The 19,412-nt window shown below is 36.2% G+C and overlaps 1 protein-coding gene and 1 long non-coding RNA gene across 3 annotated transcripts; both read left to right on the forward strand.

Annotated features, from left to right (window-relative positions):
• Positions 1-1,615: 1,615 nt before the first annotated feature.
• PLP1 (proteolipid protein 1) lies at positions 1,616-15,460 on the forward strand. 2 transcript variants are annotated; one of them, XM_053473693.1, is made up of 7 exons: positions 1,616-1,701; positions 5,413-5,599; positions 6,896-7,160; positions 7,529-7,697; positions 7,801-7,874; positions 8,587-8,652; positions 14,512-15,460. In XM_053473693.1, the coding sequence occupies exons 1-7, from the start codon at positions 1,698-1,700 to the stop codon at positions 14,662-14,664; spliced, it is 918 nt and encodes a 305-aa protein (XP_053329668.1). In that variant the 5' UTR covers positions 1,616-1,697; the 3' UTR covers positions 14,665-15,460. The 2 variants fall into 2 exon arrangements, with proteins under 2 accessions (XP_053329668.1, XP_053329669.1); XM_053473694.1 differs by lacking the exon at positions 14,512-15,460 and adding an exon at positions 9,609-9,726.
• Positions 10,191-12,578, forward strand: LOC128503579 (uncharacterized). Its single transcript, XR_008355261.1, has 2 exons — positions 10,191-10,909; positions 11,048-12,578. It is a non-coding gene; the product is annotated as an uncharacterized LOC128503579 (long non-coding RNA).
• Positions 15,461-19,412: the final 3,952 nt, after the last annotated feature.

A 19,412-nucleotide genomic window follows, 5' to 3' on the forward strand; every position in this document is an offset into this window, starting at 1 on the left:
GGTTGTAGTCAATGGCGTATATTCAGAGCAAGGTCTTGTTACCAGTAGGTATATCGGTATATCGACAGTAGGGGCTAATATTAAAGAATGAAAAATAACTCCCAGTTTAGCTGTTATTTTTTAAATATTTCAATCACGGCCTTTACTTAAAAAAGTACATATGCAGTCAAGGTTATATAACTGTGATCAGGGCATCAGTTAAGGATAATCAAAGCTCAGGCAAATGCCAAATACTAGGTAACCAAGATCCAGTTGAGGGTGGCTCCCCTCACCCCCACATATTTTTTAAAGGAGATATGTTGAACACATCTCCCTGCATATGATATACTTATCTGTGTCAGCTCCATCGCTGGTTTGGGGAACACTGTGGACAGGGGTCAGTTCAGACCCCGAATGCAGGTAAAACACCCAAGGAGAGCACTTGTGTATTACTGATTGGCTGCTGCGTGTTTTTTTTAAGGATCTACCATTGATGGCTTATAAGACCCACAGAACCCTTGAGGAAGTTAAGTTTTAACAAACCGCATAGGGTGGAAACTACACCACTACATATATTGAATATTAGTTTATTATTAATTTATGTTAATGGTGTAACCGGGAAGGGAGTCTCAAAAATAGTGACTTACCAGTGGGGAATGCCTGAGCACTTCACAGAAAACACCTGATTCTGCACTACTTCCAGAAGAGCATTTTATTTTACGGAGGTGTCCGGTAACCCTCATTTTATCAATGCACATTTTGCACTTGAGCTGGTCCTCAGTGCATGTCTGTTTGTGAGTTCATTTATAACAAATTATACACAGAGATGTTTTAAAGAGACAATATTACACTATTTTTGTCCTTTTTGTCCTTTCTTACATATGTCCACCTGTGTCCTTGAGGGGGTCATTCAGTCCAGCTTTACCAAGAGAGCTATTTTTGTTGAGATATTCTGTTTTTTACTGGCTATATCATATAGATTATCAGGCAACTGCTGGCCCTAAAGTGCCTTTTAAGGCCGCTATGTCAAAGCCAGTGTGGGACTGGCCACATATGCCTGTCCCTTACATGTTTAAATTCCATCACTTTATTAACCATTACTTCTGCTTGTAGGCTGGGCTACTCATCTACCACCCCGTCAGTAAAACTCTGTACAGTTATATATTTTTTTTTAAGTCTAAAATCAACTTGGCAAAGTATGCATGGATGCCATACTATTGTCAAACTGATCATAAACATAGATGAATAATAGAAGGTGAATTAAAGGTCATAGTCAATGTATTTGATCTATTAGACAATATAATTTATTGCATATGTATCTATAAAATATATAAATGTTTGTATGAAGTTAGCAAGCCCCACATTCCAAAGCAGCCCCCTCATATCATGTCACTACAGCACAGCACCAACATTCTAGTCCGTCAGTTACAATACGTCTTTATTTCCCCAAACAAACAGTGGGATGGGAAAATCTGACGGAGGGTATCTGACTCCCACTCTGAGGTTGTTAACCTTTGGACTCCCAAAGTTTCTATTTGGTGCCATTTCGCTATTTATCTTATAGTATGCTTTAAATTGAATTGGTAATTGAAGTGTTAAGGGGCTTGGCAGTGTAAGGCATAGACAATGAATGCCACAGACTTCAAGAACAGTTGGTGAGCGAGAAGGGACAGTGACAAGAAGAATAACAGGACCTTTCTTATTTTTCCACTGAAACCATGGGTAAGTCAGGACAACTGTATCTATCTGTCTATCTATCTATCTTTCTATCTATCTAGTTATCTTAATTTATATGTAAAAAAAACTCACAATGCTGTTAAACAACATATTACATATCAGACAGTGTAGGAAATTTATCATGTGATTTTTTTCTACAGTTTATTAGACTGCATTTTTTGAATATGCCAATAACATTGTTTCTGTAAAAAGCAACTAAAAGTTATCTTTATAAATTCTTAAAATACAGTTACCCATACTACACCCTCTGGTCTCCAGTCTAGCGTCTAGACATGGACATAGCAAGGAATAACCAAAATAAATATCCAGCAGCATCAGGAGAAATCTAATATGTATGGCGGTGTTGAAGTACTGATATCTATATGTATATATATAATCTTGATTTTGTATAGGACTTATATATCCATATAGGTTTATGTTTAAATGTTAATGGGTCTACCACGTTATCTTAATAAGATACAGTTACATTCAGTGAAACGTTTTGTCAATTTAGATTCCTCCCCTTAGAATGTATCAGCATTATAATGAACTCTTCTAGAATACTACAGTTGAAATCTTGTAGTTCTGAAATCTGTCAAACTGACTGGCCTTATGTCTTTATGCATTTCATTAATGTCCCATAATGTAGAACATAGGGCACACTATTCCATGTATGTATATCGTATACTTCTCTTATAAAAGAAGATAAAGCCCAACCATTATAAAAATGTGAAACACTAAACTTAAATACAGAAGAACATTAACGAGAACAGATATTTTGAGCCACGAACTTAAACATTTTTAATAATAATAATAATTAGAAGAAGAATCCATTTCTTAAAGTGAATGGACAAATCACATTCTAGGCAGCTCTTAATTTTGGACCTGTGAAAAATATACAATACATTTCCATCAAGTACAAAACCAAAATTTCACTTATATATATCTCATCGTGAAGTGTAAAGTCAATTTAATATTAAATGTTATTGAGACATAACAATAACACCCAGCATGAGCTGGAATAACCATGTTGAAGGCCACCATTGTGTTTTTATATTGTATTTTATGTTGCATAGCTATTTATCAAGTTGCAAAGAAAGCCATAAATTAAACTTCTGTTTTTGCCTAATACCTACAGTGGATTATCCTAAAGAAAGATAAAACAGGGGGGCATACTTTTAAGATTTATTTTAGGTGGTTAAAATCCTATCTCTAAATGTTTTTCCCTGAATTAATCCCGTCTTTTCTAATTGTAGCCCTTACAACTACATCACAAATTATATAAAGTATACATGGGTTTACATTGATAACATTTGTTTGATTTTTGCAGTTCCAGTTCTGAATATTTATGATGATTTATGACGCGTAACTGATTTTGATACAGACAAAGAGGAATTTTCAATTTTATTGAATTGAATTTTCAATTTTATTAAATCTTGCATACAAATTTCACCGTATAGCAGATTTTAATTTTTCTCCCCACAGATGTAAACTAAGCTTTGTCTTCATTATATAGCATAATAAAACATCATTGTTCTATCACTGCATAATTTTGTTGGCACATTAAAAAATGAAAGATAAGAGAATTTTGAACTGGGTGTAAGCTTTTTTTATATGTATATATATACACAAATACTTATTATATGACTGAACACTCATGATCATTATATAATGATCTATTTATCTAAATTTGTGGGCAACAAAGTGGAGGGATTTAGTAAGAATCCCTGTGTAATCCATCACCCTGGCTATGTTGTTTCAGAGACAGGGCTTGATTGTTGGGTACTTGTTAGTATATGTGGGTGTATTGTTAACTAATCTACTACATGTAAACAAGTGTGCATAAATAAACAGAAATGGAAATTTCCATTTATCTGTGCGTAGGAAAATATAATTGATGCTGAACAACTCTACCAATAAGCGAGTTGACCTTATATGTGTGGCTATAATGTTTATGCAAACATTCCCCCTACGTGCTCTTATGTACATTCTTATGTATCTTTTGTAGTTATCCCCTTAATACTGATGGACATATTATTACATATCAAACCTTGGGGGCAATTATGTGTATCTGAAAATCTCTGCAACTTGCATTAATAAATGTGCATACCAGTAAATTTAACTCTGGCTTACAGACAACTTTTGAAACTATTACCAATGCAGTTTAATCTGTTTATATATAAATTATTTTACTTTGAACCCCTCTCCTGCTTGTCTATCTTTTTTACCCTGAAGGGGATACTTTCTCGATGATCTATAAAATGAATCTTGATCTTCATATCAATGAGAATAAAAAGAAAGAGTGGCCAAAAAACAATCAGTGGCCAATAAAAGGCATGCAATTGTTGTAATGACTAATCTCAGAGATTTACTGTGCCCCTAACACCATTTTTGTGGTCGGGAGGAGAAAGATCAATTGTGCTCTTATTGCTCATTATAAACTGTTTTATACTATTATTATTAGATCGTTTTCAATATATAAATATGTGTGTGTGTATATATAGTGTGTATATATATATAATTTGCAGTGAAAATACATTGTCTATACCACACTGGTTATTACACAAAAAACATTTGCAATAAATGACAAATAAGCAAAAACATTTTTAAAGAATGAATGATTAAAAACAGTTCAGTAGACTTCTTTCCCAGAGTATGTGGAAGTACTGAAAAAACGTATTATTTGTAGTCAGCAACACCTTCTGAGTACAGCAATACACTTGCTTGGGTATAGAATATAGGCTATTGTGGGGTCAAATTTGGAGTTTATGAGATTTTTTTGCTTTATGGTTTTTGAATATTTCGTCATATTTTGGGGTGAATTACTCACATTGGGCTACCTGGAGCAAGAAAAAAACACAAAAAAATGAATCCCACACTTTTCCTGAGCACACGTATGTGGTATATTATCAGTACAAGGTTACAAGAGGCCCCCAAATCATGAGAAGTTGTTTTTCTTTTCTTTGCTTTGGGGGTAAAACTACTCCTAAATACCAAAATAACCCCCAACACTTATATGTTCTCTGAAAGCCCATCGCCTGAGGATTTGAAAGGCACCCCACTTGCCTTTCTAGGTGGCCCACCACAAGCACAAATCTAATGGGTTTCAACTTGTTTATTTTGAACTAGGAAGGAATACATCTAGACATCAAGATAAACCCCAAAACTATATATCCCCCCAAAAGCAGAAAGCCTAAAGACCCCAAATACACACACAAATCTAATGGAGACACAAAATATGAAGGGTTTTTTTTTCTATCTTTTCACATTTCTTGTACGTATCTGGATGTCCTGTTTTCCTGAAGACATAGCATGGTTCTTCCTCTGGGTTTTGGGGCAACTTAAAAAAAAATGGTGTCTCTCCTTCCCTAGGTTTGGGGCTAATTTTTAAATATGTTTTTAGTTTTTGAGAAAATGGAGGTATCTTTCTGCCAGTACCTGACCTTTTGTTCTTCTGCTACCGCTGAAAAAAAGCTAGACTAGCAGCACTGCTGTGTATAAACCTGTGATATTATTACCTAGAATGTTTTGAGATGTAAGGCATATAGAAAAGCAGTTCTGATGCAAAGTGCTGTATGTAGTATAGCATCAGGAACATTCCATTGACTTCCATTTAGATTTTTTGTCACAGAAAATCATTTTGTATGACCTAGGCTAGTTCAGTTAGTAATGATGATAATCAAATATTCAACTAGTCTTTTTCTCTCTCAATCCCAGGTTGGCATGATGGATGTGTGCGTTGTATGGTTGGGGTTCCATTTGCTTCCATCATAGCCACAGTTCTTTGTTTTGCTGGAGTGGCTCTGTTCTGTGGATGTGGCCATGAAGCTCTTAGTGGAACAGAGAAACTGATTGAAACATATTTCTCCAAAAACTACCAGGAGTATGAATACCTAATTCATGTGTAAGTATTAACTACAAATGTAGAGTAACTAGAAAAGCAAAGTAATTTGTAATGTTTTATAATGTGTCACATATTAATGTGAAATGATAACATGCCGGATCCATTTGATGTTATTTTAAGCTACAAACTTGCTTTTTTTCCAAAAACTAGATTTTTTTTGAAAACTTTTAAGCAGTAGTGTATCTATCCAGCAAGGGGCAGTTAGCCCCTGCGCTCCTTCCCCTATAATAAATGCTTTGGGATGGGTAGTGATAAATCCTAAGGGGCAGGAATGCCTTATAGTTTGCCCCTTACCACCCCTTGCCATATGATTTGGAATATGTGGTTTATAAATCCTAAATGGTAAGGATGTTAAGCCTCTGCCCTTGTGCTCTAAGCATGTTAGAGATTAAAATATGAAGAAAATGTATTTAAAAGCCTCTATCCTGACAAAGAATGCTACTTATACTTAACTGCAGTTTTGGAAAGATCATCCTTGGTATTGCTTTAAGAAATAATAGTATTTTTTCATGGAATGCTTAATTTGTGACACCAAAGCTAATACCGATAGGCTGTCGTCATAGAAGTTTAAAAAAAGTTTCTTAAAAGTTTCACAGTTGTTTGTATGTGATTGTGTTTTAAACCAAATTATGTTTTAAACCAAATAATAGAATCGGTTAAGATTTATATGTTTAACATGCTAGAAAGCTCAATCAATGTTTTAAGCAGAAGAGCACCGTCAAATGTCCATTCAGTGTTGTCAAATTATGCCTTGATTGAAGTCATCATTTTTAATGAAATGGGCCATCCTATTGAAAGCCCAAAGGAAAACAAAACATAAACGGTCAAAAAAAAAATAAAAATGCTCTGCTCCAAATGTAAATGAATTTAAAAAAATAACCTATGTTTGAACAGGAGCTTATACATACTCCTCCCACATCTAGAGGCTAGCCATATTCAGTGACTAACATTAACTGTAACTTGAGTTGAGCAGAACTAATCAAGGCAATAAACAAAGGTAATCAAGGGATAGAAATAAATAAATAAATAAATGTGAGAAACCTCTGCTTGCTATTTTGTGGAACCTGTGCACAGAACCATAGTTGAGATAACTTATTGGGAGTGATATGCCTGAGGTTGCAAGTAGAAGCATACCTTTTGAGCTTCTTATTAATACAGTGGCTGTCACATTGTTACAATACATACTAAGGGAGATACATTATAAGAAGTGTGCAAGCTGTCCCATAGTCTCAACAAATGGAAATGTACCTCAACTAACCATATAGAAAAAAACTATTTTTATCTTTTCCTCTACAGGACCAATGCCTTCCAGTATGTGATCTATGGAACTGCAATCTTCTTCTTTCTGTTTGGGGTTCTGTTGCTAGCAGAGGGATTCTACACCACAACTGCCATTAAACACATTTTGGGAGAGTTTAAGCCCCAAGGAATGAAGGGTGGGCTCATTTCCACTGTGACTGGTGGTCCACCCAAAGGGAGAAGCTCCAGAACAAGGCAGCCTGTGCACACCATAGAGCTGCTCTGCCGTTGCCTTGGGAGATGGCTAGGACACCCTGACAAGGTGACATCACCTTTTATTGAAGGAATAATATAATGTTTAAATAATTAAAATAAATAACAAAAGAGCAGTATTGTACAAAACACACAAATGCCATTAAAGCACCAGCAAGGAAAGAATTCCTGTTGTGTAATTTTAAAAACCACTAGTTGAAAATAATTGGAGAAACACAAACAATGAAAATTGTAATACATTCACCCACAACAATGGTAGATTTTACTTTCCACCTATTCACATATATATTATATGTTTATACATATATACAATTATATATATATTATATTATATAACATTTAACAGCTCAAACTAAAATATACCAAAAGATCATAAAGCCTTACTCTTAAAATCACCATTTTCTATCTTCTTTGTAGTTTGTTGGGGTCACTTATGCTGTAACCATCCTGTGGATCCTGATCTTTGCCTGTTCTGCTGTACCTGTCTACATTTACTTTAACACATGGGTAACGTGCCAGTCCATTGCTGTCCCAGGAAAGACTTCAGCCAGCATAAGTACTCTATGTGCCGATGCCCGGATGTATGGTAAGTATGAGGATCACAGAAAATATGCAATTGCTAACGCAAATAAGTCTTCATTCTATGAACATGATTGAGTTATCTCTTATCTGGGTCTATATTTTGACAGGGGTTCTTCCATGGAATGCCTTTCCTGGGAAAGTGTGTGGAACAAGTCTTCTAGCAATATGCAAGACAAGTGAGGTTAGGATATTGCTTAGACTAATGCTGTTCTAGTAAACATTCATGGCACTGGCAAATCGGTCATGGTTATTAAACATATTCAGGAGTTTATGCGCTGAATATGAAAGTAGTCTAAAAATGTAAAACATCATGTAAATAATCAAAATGTTAAGGGTCGGTTGAACTCATGGGTATGGCTAATGAAAAAAAAATAATACAAATTGGTAATAACTGGGACCTTTGGAACAGGAACATGTTTGAAATATTTTCAACATGCACAAGGAGAAGCTATATCAAAGGAACCTTGTTATGTTAGAGTACAATTGGCTACAGAGGGGTAACACAAAATGAGCAATATTGAGAATTGAGATGATATATATTTATAATGCATATACAGTATATCTAGGTTTATAAGTAATTTAAGGATGCAAAAAGCATTCACATAAAATGCTTCATTGATAAAACATGATCTTGTGTCACGCTGAAAAATGTTGAACTGACAATTTTAGAGTTTCAGGCATGCTTTGTCAGTCTCTCTTAAGGCATTGTATCCAATGTCTAGGCAAAACATAAAGGAAATTAGCATTTTGTAATTAGGCCAAAGTCTATGAAATATCTATAAACTATATAAAATACGGTATTTGAAAACCAAAACAATATAATTAACCAGTTATCTCCATCATAAAAATAGTTTGGTATTTATAGCTATTAAACATATTTTTCCATATTTCAGTTCCAGATGACATTCCACCTTTTCATTGCTGCATTTGTGGGTGCAGCTGCAACTCTTGTGGCCCTGGTGAGTTATGCATCAAGATTCCACCACCCAGAAAAATTATATCTTTTTACATTATTTATTTATATGTCTGTTTATTATTACGCAGATAGTTTGCATTTCAAACAGAGGAAAGTACATACACTATATGGACAAAAGTATTTGGGGCACATTACCATGTAGTTGCCCCCCCCCTTGCAGCTATAACAGCTTCCACTCTGGATATGCTTTCCACAAGATTTTGAAGTGTTTCTGTGGGGAGTAGAGCATTTGTGAGATCAGGTACTGATGTTAGACGAGAAGGCTCTCAATCCAGTTCATCCCAAAGGTGTTCAATGGAGCAAAGGTCTGGGCTGAGTCCACTGGACACTTTTGAGATGAACTGGAATGGAGATTGCGAGCCAAGTCTTCTCATCCAACATTAGTGCAGACCTCACAAATGCTGTACTGGATGAATGGGCAAAAATTCCCACAGAAACAGTCCAAAATCTTGTGGAAAGTCTTTCCAAAAGCATGGAAATTCTTATAGCCGCAAAAAAGGGGGACCAACTACATATTAATGTCTATGTATTGAAAATGTGATGTCATAAAAGTCCCTGTTGGTGTTATGGTCAGGTGTCCCAATACTTTTGTCCATATGGTGTATGTTCTCAGTAGTAGGATCTAGTATCCATCTAGCAAACCTACGGCTTTTGAATCATCTATATGTATTATCATGTGCATTTCAAAGTGTGATCCAAATCAAAGCAAATGTGGGTCCGCACCATCTTCTGGTCATCGTTTTCTGTACGAAACATGCAAGCATTGGTGACCTTTATACTGTAGTTAAATATATTTCAGAAACCTCTGCATTTAAAAGTTTAAATGCATACAATTAGAATGGCAATTCAGGCAGAGTACATATACAGACTATAGATATTACTGATATCTATGTAGTATATATTCAATATAAAATATCTCTCCCCTACATTCCTTTGCAGCTCACTTATATGGTAGGCGCTTCTTTCAACTATGCTGTGCTTCGAGTTACTGGCCGGAGCGATCGTTCAAAGTTTTAGGCCCTGTGTCAACTGTTGATAAAAAATCCTGTCTACATAATCATTGTTATGGCTTTTTATTTTTTCATTTTTATATAACATATACATTGCCTTCTTCTCTAGGTGACATCTGTTTGCTCTTTTTTTTGTGTTAGAAGTCATTTAGTGAGCTCCACATTAAGATGAATTTGCTTACCTATATATAAAATATGACATTCTAAGACACAGAACATGAATTTAGCCATTTATGTCTGGATATACAAAATAACAGAACATATTAAACATGTCATGACATTTCAATCTTCATGTTACACTGGAGTTTATTCAGTTAGCATTAGTTAGCAGGAGAGTATTGGTTTGAACATACTAAATCCACTATTAAGGCACTTCCATGGCAAATGCAAGAAAGGTTGTGCTGCCCTCAAGGTTATAACACAGAACCCCAGCCCCTATGACTTGGAACCCCCAAGACCTCATGTTCAGAAATGCATCTTTTGAAATCTACCCTATTGTTAATGATCTCATCGCATATCAGTGGCTCATATTTTTAGCAAAATTGCTTTAATTTGGTTATTAATATTTACATCCAAAATAAGATACATACATGGATTGGGTCTCCTTAACAGATTGCAGGGGACCTCAGGAGTTTGTGTTACACCACTGCTCAACCCTGGATAATGCATTGTTCAGTCAATGAAGTGACCCTTAAGAAGATGTTTACAAATATAAGCATGCTTTATTCAGGGCCACCCAAACTATTCTTGCTGGGGTTGGCCCTTTATAATTTTGTGAAATAAGCAAGATGAAATTGCAACTCTTCTGCAATCTTGCCTGTCAACTGTGTCTTTATTGAATAAACCCCACTTTGTAAATGAGGCAATTATATCACCTAGCTTTACTTGATATATTAGCAGTAAGATTGATCATGCTTTCTAAAATGAGACATCTCCAGTTGAAATAGAACTATTTGATTTCCAACAATTCTGAAAGCTGCTGAGAACAGCCGGCATTGTTGAACAGAGGCTAGGTATGCACCTTCGGACATCTTTACAGTAAGTTTGCTTTAAATTTGTCCCTCAATTTTCTGTAAACATCATGCGCAGTACTGGGTTCTTCTGAATATATTTAAACACATAGTTTTGGGACCTGGAATTAAAATCCCTTTCTCCAAATCTCTGAGGCTCCAAAAGCTAACATATCTTTATGTTTTGTTTTTTGTTTATTGTTTTACTTTGGCTTAAAAGGTATCAATGTTGACTAAGGAATTAAACAAACTAAGCGCAGTGAAATCACTCTATATTTTACAAATTCACCAATTACCTAGATGAGTTACATATCTTTATGTTTTGTTTTTTGTTTGTTATTTTACTTTGGCCTAAAAGGTATCAATGTTCACTAAGGAATTAAACAAACTAAGCACAGTGAAATCACTCTATATTTTACAAATTCACCAATAACCTAGATGAGTTCAGTGCTTCCAAGTTCCCACTCTATGTATTGAGCCAGACGAATGCAAAACTCTGTCAGTTTTGCCCCTAAGGTGGTGAACTCCTTCTTGACTCCAAAGGGCATTCACATTAACTTCTGGATTAACCACATTGTGCATTAAAGCGCATAACCATGAATATGCCTCCTTTTAAAATATATGCAGTTTACCTGTGTTGTCAATGTCTTTTCTATTGAAAAGGGTGCAATACACATATTGTTCAACACAATTATATAGAGTTAATTCCATGTGTAAAGAATACATTTGCATTATACTGTTTTTCAACTACTAGAATTGTAATTTAATTTTAAAGGCACCCTTTAAACAAAATATGCAATTGCATGTGAATGATAGCTGATAGATCCCTTGAAATGTGGTATCCTCTTTGCAAACTCATATGGAATTCTGTAGATCCCATTTGCCTCTTTTTCAAATCCCCAACTATTCTCCATGCAGGAGACACATCTCCTATCACATGATACCCTGTTTTAGTGCATCAAGCAACCAATTATCTGTGTAAAATGTCAAGTAACAGAAGGGTTGTATGTGCACCCCTCCAACTTTGAAGAATGCATATTAAAGTACTTACAAAGTACCTTTGTGTGCATCAATGGTTTAAGGGACTCTCTTGGACACTGAACTTCCACTTAAATATAATTTTTAGATGATGCAGTAATTGTTTCCCTACCACAATCATCACTTTACAGTGCAAAGCAGTCTAGAAAAAGCAGTGGAATTTAAAATGTTCCCATATGAATATGAAGCAGCATTTTTTGATGCTTTGCAGTGTAGAGAGTTTGATTTTTGGCCGATATAGGCTCTGATTTCACTATAACTCTATTGTTTCAAAGACATACTAGGGTGCAGATGTAGATGTACGTGTAGCTTAGATCACGCATTTGGATCATGACAAAAGAGGTTTGGGTCAGGAATCTCTGTGTAGGAGGTGAGCCCACAAACACATTGTCATATCCTCCATCTACCTTGCTATATAATTGCACATTAATATAATGTCCAGCTAATAACAGAGCAAAATAAGGAATAAGCTACACAAGCTTGTAAAGCACATGATCATGCAGTGCAGAGTTATAGCTCAAAGTAAATAGTTGAAAAAGAAAGATTTAAATGAAACTACATGATACCCGCCCAATTTTAAATACCTATAGTCATATTAGTAACCAGAGTTACACACATATTAATGTACTATTTAATAAATATTAAAATAGCATTCCTAGCGTTCCTACTGGCGCTCTAGCTGAATGTAAATGTGGGTATGTGAGTATAGACACAGACAACTTGCAAAGTTACCTGTGTCTCGTTTCAGCAGAGATTGGCCATTTCATTTATTTTTACTTTTATTGTGAAATAACAAATTGTGAAATGTAAAAATTTCAAAAGCAATTAAAATATTCCTTTATTAAATGTAAGCCCTGTCTGAGTGAATTTATTAGTGTGTTAGACAATACTTCTATGTTTACAATGTTGCACATCTACTGTATAGGTTCCATAAGAGGATTTTTTTGGTTACAAATCTATAGGAGGTGGTGTTTCAAGGACAATTATTCATCTAATAATTATGTGCTATTTCCTATGTCTCAGACATACTATATAAAATGTTCAAATGTATATAACCGTTGATGGAAGTAGCATATAACTAATGAGAATATATTATTAGTGCCTCTAATCACCTGGTATGTCAATATGAAATGTCCTCTTATGAATGCATATTTTTAGTAATACAATTTACAAATCTTTGGTTTCATGTACTTTGATGACTCTATCTATCCTGAATTATTTATCTAAAGATTGATATATCAGGAATGGTGTCAGAGGGGCAAGAGGGATTTGCCAGTGCAAAATGTAATACTTAGTATTAATAAAGATAATGGAAAATATAACCTTTTACTCATGGCTTCCTTCTGGCTATGAATAAAATTATAATTTTATGTTATGTAATCTACTGTAGTGGTGTGCTTATTAAAGAAAAAACCCGAAACATAAATCAATATTACCGTGTATAGTAAATGGTTTGTTTGACAGCTTTCTGAAGGGGCTAGTACCTTCTTAGGTAGCTCTGCTTCCTCTCCTTAAAGAAGATTGTTTATTTTTTGGAGGGGGTTGCCTTTAACAGATACATTCTTGTATAGCCACAAAATACACAATACATACTTATCACCAACCCTCAATGATACCAGGATTAGCTAGGTAAAGATGTAGTCATTTTATTTAGTGAGACAGAGAAACCATGATAATATGGAGTGGCAAAATGTTTAAGCGTTTACATACATGCTGATGTATTGGTTGGGCTATTTTTCCAGCAATTTATCAAAACAAATTGTATGAAAAACAAACAGTACAGCGCACATGCTGTGGAGTTTACCTGACGAAGAAAAAAATATTGTAGAATAATAACATTTTTGGTGCCAAAACATGTTATATTTTTATATTCATTGTTATGCAAATAATGATCAATATAACTTTACAGATTTTGTACTTAGGTATTTTCATGCACCTAATAATAAAAACAATTAGACAGTGATTTTAAACACCAAGTGATGGTACAGTAATGTTGCATGTAGGTCACAGGTATATATTATATAAATTAGATTATTAAACTGAAAGTAACAACTATATTTTTCACAATAAACTCGATGGAGGGGGGAAAAATTGCATTTTTCCACCAAGTGTTTTTCTACTTCTACTTACTACTTTTAACATATTCTTTTTGGCGTTATTTTTGCATGTACTGTGACATGGAATACAACCCATACATAAAAAGCTTGATGCTTAAACTCATTGCTTAAATTCAGTAACCTTCGCAATAACAAACTTTGTTCATGTAATTTAAGTGTTATGCGTCTTGGCTGTATGGTTCTAGCATCATATGATTCTTAAAGGAAGGGCTACATATGTCGATTGTACTGAAAAATAGAAGTTATTTCAAGAATAGATGAATGTCAAACATGTGTGTATAGGTGTCAGGAAATAGAGTATGTGTGCAACAGAATCAAAAGGAAATTAATAAAATGTTAATATGGCTTATCAACAACTCATACTATCTGAATTATGAGGGTCCTTAAGAGGAATGTTGAGAACATTATTAGTGAGATAATGCTGTATAAATTCACCCACTTGTCCCTGGTGTAGTTTCACAAGCAATTACAAGTATCTTGGTAATTTGTGATGAAGTGCTGGTATTACAGTAGCTAATTAGTTCCTCCTGTGACCCCCAACTTCAGGTAAGTTTGAGAAAATAATTTTCATTCATTTTACTTGTAAGGGATTTTACTACAACATAGGAAGTTACTTGTTCAGATTCTATGAATCCAAAGGCAGACACTGGTCTTCCTTTTCTTTCAGATACACGCCCTCATGTGTCTGTCGGCCAACAGGGTGTACCATCAGCACGCCCTAGAGACGGGGAAAACCCGGGAGACTCCACATGCTGAGACCTCAGAGCTCACTGAGATTCTTCCAGAGCCCCCCCAAAGGAGCGCAGAGAACCTGGTGTAAAGCACCTCTTTTGTTTGGGGTGTTCCAGGATGGGAAAACAACTTTTAATTGGCAACTTTATTTATGAGATGGGGCACTTTTATTTATACTATACCAGTTTAATAGATGATGCACATTAGTTCTGTTGATGCTTCTTCTTTATTTTTTTAAGGTTACAAAGTTCCTGAGCATGTGTGTTAACAAATGTTAAAAGATCTCTCATACAATACTAAATCCAATGAATGATCCTAACATAGCTAAAACAGACATAAACCTTGTGCATGTGTATTCCTTTTATTTTCCCATTATTATTGTAATTATATTATTCTATCATCATAGGTGCTCATTATCACACCCATTTTGTTTATCAACATGGTTTCAGAAACTATGCATTAGTATTGCTTGCATTATTAACAACTAAATTTCAGCATACACCTTTGTGTCACAGGAACAATAGGGCCAATTGACAAAACATCTGGTTTCTATTTAATAAACATCTTTGAACAATGGAAGTGAACACATAATATAAAAATATTTAACACTTACTACATCACACTTTTTGCCTCCATCTAAGATATTTGTGATAATAGCATTTCAGAAGAATTGCGTTGAGCAAAATAGCTCATTTGCTTGTAGAGCCTGGGAAGCGTACAGCCATCTAGAGTTAGAAGTACAACCACCCACTTGGTTTGGATAGGATTTCAGTCTTTCTCTAAATTATGATGACAAAAGTAAGATCTGCATGAAACTCACTATCACCAGTGGATGTCAGAGCCAGCAAATGTTAAAATAAATAAATAAAACTTAAAAAGCAGAATTTGTGAAAAGATTTATTCACCAAATAAAGGTAAAGGTAAAAAAAATAAGGTCAAATAAAATATTCCATCTTACTAACCTAACCAAATCATCTATTATGAATCCAACTTCACAACTTTTCTTTTTCTTTATACCTTAGCGAATAAACCTTGTAGTGACTAAGAATGTGAGAAATAGAGATATCAGTCTGCATAATACATAAACGGGGAGAGATTCAGTAGATTTACTAGATAATAGATTTGTCTATTCTTATTATATTGTTAAATAAACTGAGCTAAATACCCGTAAAATTTATAATGATCAAATAATGATCACATTTATTAGGAGTCTAGCTAGACCCGTGTAAATTATTAAAATTAACAGCCCTTCAATCAGAATAATCTGAGGTACTTTTTCATTTATTTCAGAAACATGTTTAGCATCTAAACAGTTCTTCAAGATTCCAAGACCATTTTGTCTTGCAAATGCCTGTGAACCCTGATAAAATAAATTTATGGCAATAAAAAAATTTGTCACATATGGTCAAGTTTGTTTTTAAAATCAACAAATTTACTTGATGATATATGTCTTTGACTGCAGTTCATGGCCACCTTGGCAGAACTGAATGGGAAGTGAAATGAATAACAAAGAAAATACAAAGAAGAAGAAAAACAAGCATGCGATACTTATATTCTCAAATAAATTGTATTTTTTGCATGTATATGTGTGTAGGAATCACACTGACAATTATAAACAAAGGTGTTAACAGTTTTTATAGTACCAAAGGTTGAGGCCTCACATTTGTGAAGAGAGCAAAACACAGGGGGGCTCCAAAACATCTCCAGGGACGCTATGCAAAATGGCCGTCAATTACTTAATAATTTACCACACCCACTACCCCAAAGCTCCACCCATTCTGCCCAACTCACATAATTTAGCTGCGCCTAGTTATTGCTTTAAAGATTATATCACTAAATTCACAAACTGACTTGTCATTGCATCCCTAGGATTTGGGATTGAACCCTGCAAACACCTGTCCATGCTCAGCAAGCTGATGTGCTACCAAATCCTGGGTCAGCTCTCTTGCAATATAATATACATGCCTACACGCTTGCATTATATAGACCCCGCAATAATATAGTAAAAAATGCCAAAGCATTAAAAAAAACTTTCTGATAAGCCACAAAACAAACATATGTTGTCTTATTATATATACACCATGCCCCCCGACTGTCCCGATTTAGGCGGGACAGTCCCGATTTGTAGGAGCAGAGGAAGGGTGAGGCGAGATCTGTACTCACCTGAGGTGCAGCTGCTGGGGGGGCGTAATCTCCCTCTAGTCGGCTCAACATTAGGGAGTGCGAGGTCTGTCAGACTCGCTTTACTGCTCCCTCATCACTAGTGCGTAGTGGTGAGGGAGTAGTAAAGTAGTGTAGTAGTAAGTAGTGACAGACCTCGCGTTCCCACCACAGGATGCAGGATACCGGATGGAGGCAGAAGGAAGAAGAATGGTGGATGGTAGAAGAGGTAAGAGATGGGGAGAAAGGGGTGCAAGGGCAGTGTATGTGTAAGTATATGTTTGTAAGCTTGTGTGTGTATGGGCCGGTGTGTGTAAGAGCAGAATAGGTATTTGTTAGCTGTGTGTAAGGGCAGTGTATATGTGTGTGTGTTTAAGGGCACTGTACATGTATGTGTGTGTGTACGGGCAGTGTACGTGTATATGTGTGTGTGTAAGGGCAGTGTACGTGTATATGTGTGTGTGTGTAAGGGCAGTGTATGTGTACATGTGGGTGTGTAAAGGCAGTGTATGTGTATATGTGTGTTTATGGGCAGGTGTGTGTAAAGGCAGTGTGTAAGGGTCCTGGGAGGGAGGCTAACATTAGCCTTTTTTCATTTAAAAAAAATCTCTGCTGCTGTGGAGTACTCTTCCAGTGATGCTCTGCCAGCATTATGGTGGACACCAGGCTGGCTGAGAATCATGGGAATTTAAGTTCACAGCTAGTATCTGCAGCTTTACTGTTGCTGCACATCCCATGACTCATGGAAATTCAATTCAATGTGTTGGTTATTTTTAATATGCATGACTGCTGACAAAAAGTGATGATGTAAGAGCGACATTGTAAAGTTCTGTGAGATTTAAAAAAAAAGTGTCCCTCTTTCACATTTTGAAATGTTGGGAGGTATGATACACTCACTGACCACTTTATTAGGTACACCTTTTCAATTGGTTGTTAACACAAATAGCTAATCAGCCAATCACATGGCAGCAACTCAATGCATTTAGGCGTGTAGACGTGGTCAAAACAACTGAAGTTCAAACCGAGCATCAGAATGGGGAAGACAATGACAGTGACTTTGCATGGTTGTTGGTGCCAGACGGACTGGCCTGAGTATTTCGGAAACTGATGATTTACTGGGATTTTCATGCACAACCATATCTAGGGTTTACAGAGAATGGCCGAAAAAGAGAAAATATCCAGTGAGCAGCAGTTGTGTGGATGAAAATTACTTGTTGATGTCAGAGGTCAGAGGAGAATGGGCAAACTTGTTCTAGATAACAGAAAGGCAACAGTAATTCAAACAACCACTCGTTACAATCAAGGTATGCAGAATACCATCTCTGAATGCAGAACATGTCAAACCTTGAAACAGATGGGCTACAGCAGCAGAAGCCTACACCGGGTGCCACTCCTATCAGGTAAGAATAGAAAACTTAGGCTACAATTCGCACAAATGTTGCTTGGTCTGATGAGTCTAGATTCCAGCTGTGACATTCAGATGGCAGGGTCAGACTTTGGCGTAAACAACATGTACGCATGGCTCCATCCTGCATTTTATCATAGGTTCAGGCTGGTGGTGTAATGGTTTGGGGGACATTTTCTTGGCACACTTTAGGCCTCTTAGTACCAACTGAGCATTGTTTAAATGCGAAAGCCTACCTGAGTATTATTGCTGACCATCCCTTTATGACCAAAATGTACCTGTGACATGACGCGCCCTGTACCCAGACTGGGTACCTTCGTCAACAGCTGCTTCCTGCACACTCCAAATTACTGACTCCAGTCACCCAAATCACTAGCTGAAGCTTAATGCAGGGTGAAGTAAAAGAACTGTTTATTCAGAATGAAACATGGGGTTTTTATACAGACATAAATTAATTTTCAACATAGTGGAATACAATGGGGGGAGGGATGGGGAGAGACTGATTTAAACAACATATTAGTGCACCATGGAGAGGGGGGAGTCGGACACTAAACCAATTAACTGAAACAATGGCTTGTAAAGGTTACATATCCTGGCTGTCTGCAAGAGTTAATCCCCTTCTGGGGTAGCTAAAAACATGGGGAGTTACAGGGAAAAGTTATAATATACAATAAATAATTGTATGTAAAACATAATCTGTGTTAGCAAAATACAGGACCAATCCCAAATCAATATTAGTGCTCCACAGTCCTCAGAGTCTCTCATATTTCGGAAATAAAACCTGTAACAGAGGGAAATAAGTAGAAACTGGCCCCCTGTACCTACACACAAAAGCCTTTACAAGGCCAGTGGCCATAGTCGGTAGGGAGGAGGCTGGCTCTCAAGCCTCTCCAGCGACCCCAGGGATGTAGGGTTACTTCACAGTACCCATCTTCTGATGGCTACTTCTAACAGGATAATGCACCATGTCACAAATCTCACATCATCTCAAACTGGTTTCTTGAACATGACAATGAGTTCACTGTACTCTAATGGCCTCCACTGACAGCTGGGGAAGGTCTGCGCGATGGGCGCAGACAACCCCCGCTGCTATCCGCACCTCCTTCCGGCTGCAGCGGATCGAATCGAATCGCGTAGACGTCTGCCTGCTGCCCCGACTAGTACACGCCGGGGAATCAGAAGCACCGGTAAGTTTGGCGTGGAGTGTTAAATGGGGGGCATAAGGCATTTCTGTAGGCAGAGTGCGCTATGAAATTTACATGAATTAACAT

This window comes from Spea bombifrons, chromosome 8, assembly GCF_027358695.1.
Source record: "Spea bombifrons isolate aSpeBom1 chromosome 8, aSpeBom1.2.pri, whole genome shotgun sequence".
Taxonomy (NCBI): domain Eukaryota; kingdom Metazoa; phylum Chordata; class Amphibia; order Anura; family Pelobatidae; genus Spea; species Spea bombifrons.

Bases quoted from the DNA above. Each gene is read 5' to 3' on its own strand.
- PLP1 (XM_053473693.1), top strand. The intron at 5,600-6,895 runs GTAAGTATTAAC...TTTCCTCTACAG, and splicing joins TATGAATACCTAATTCATGT to GACCAATGCCTTCCAGTATG. The intron at 7,698-7,800 runs GTAAGTATGAGG...ATATTTTGACAG, and splicing joins TGCCGATGCCCGGATGTATG to GGGTTCTTCCATGGAATGCC.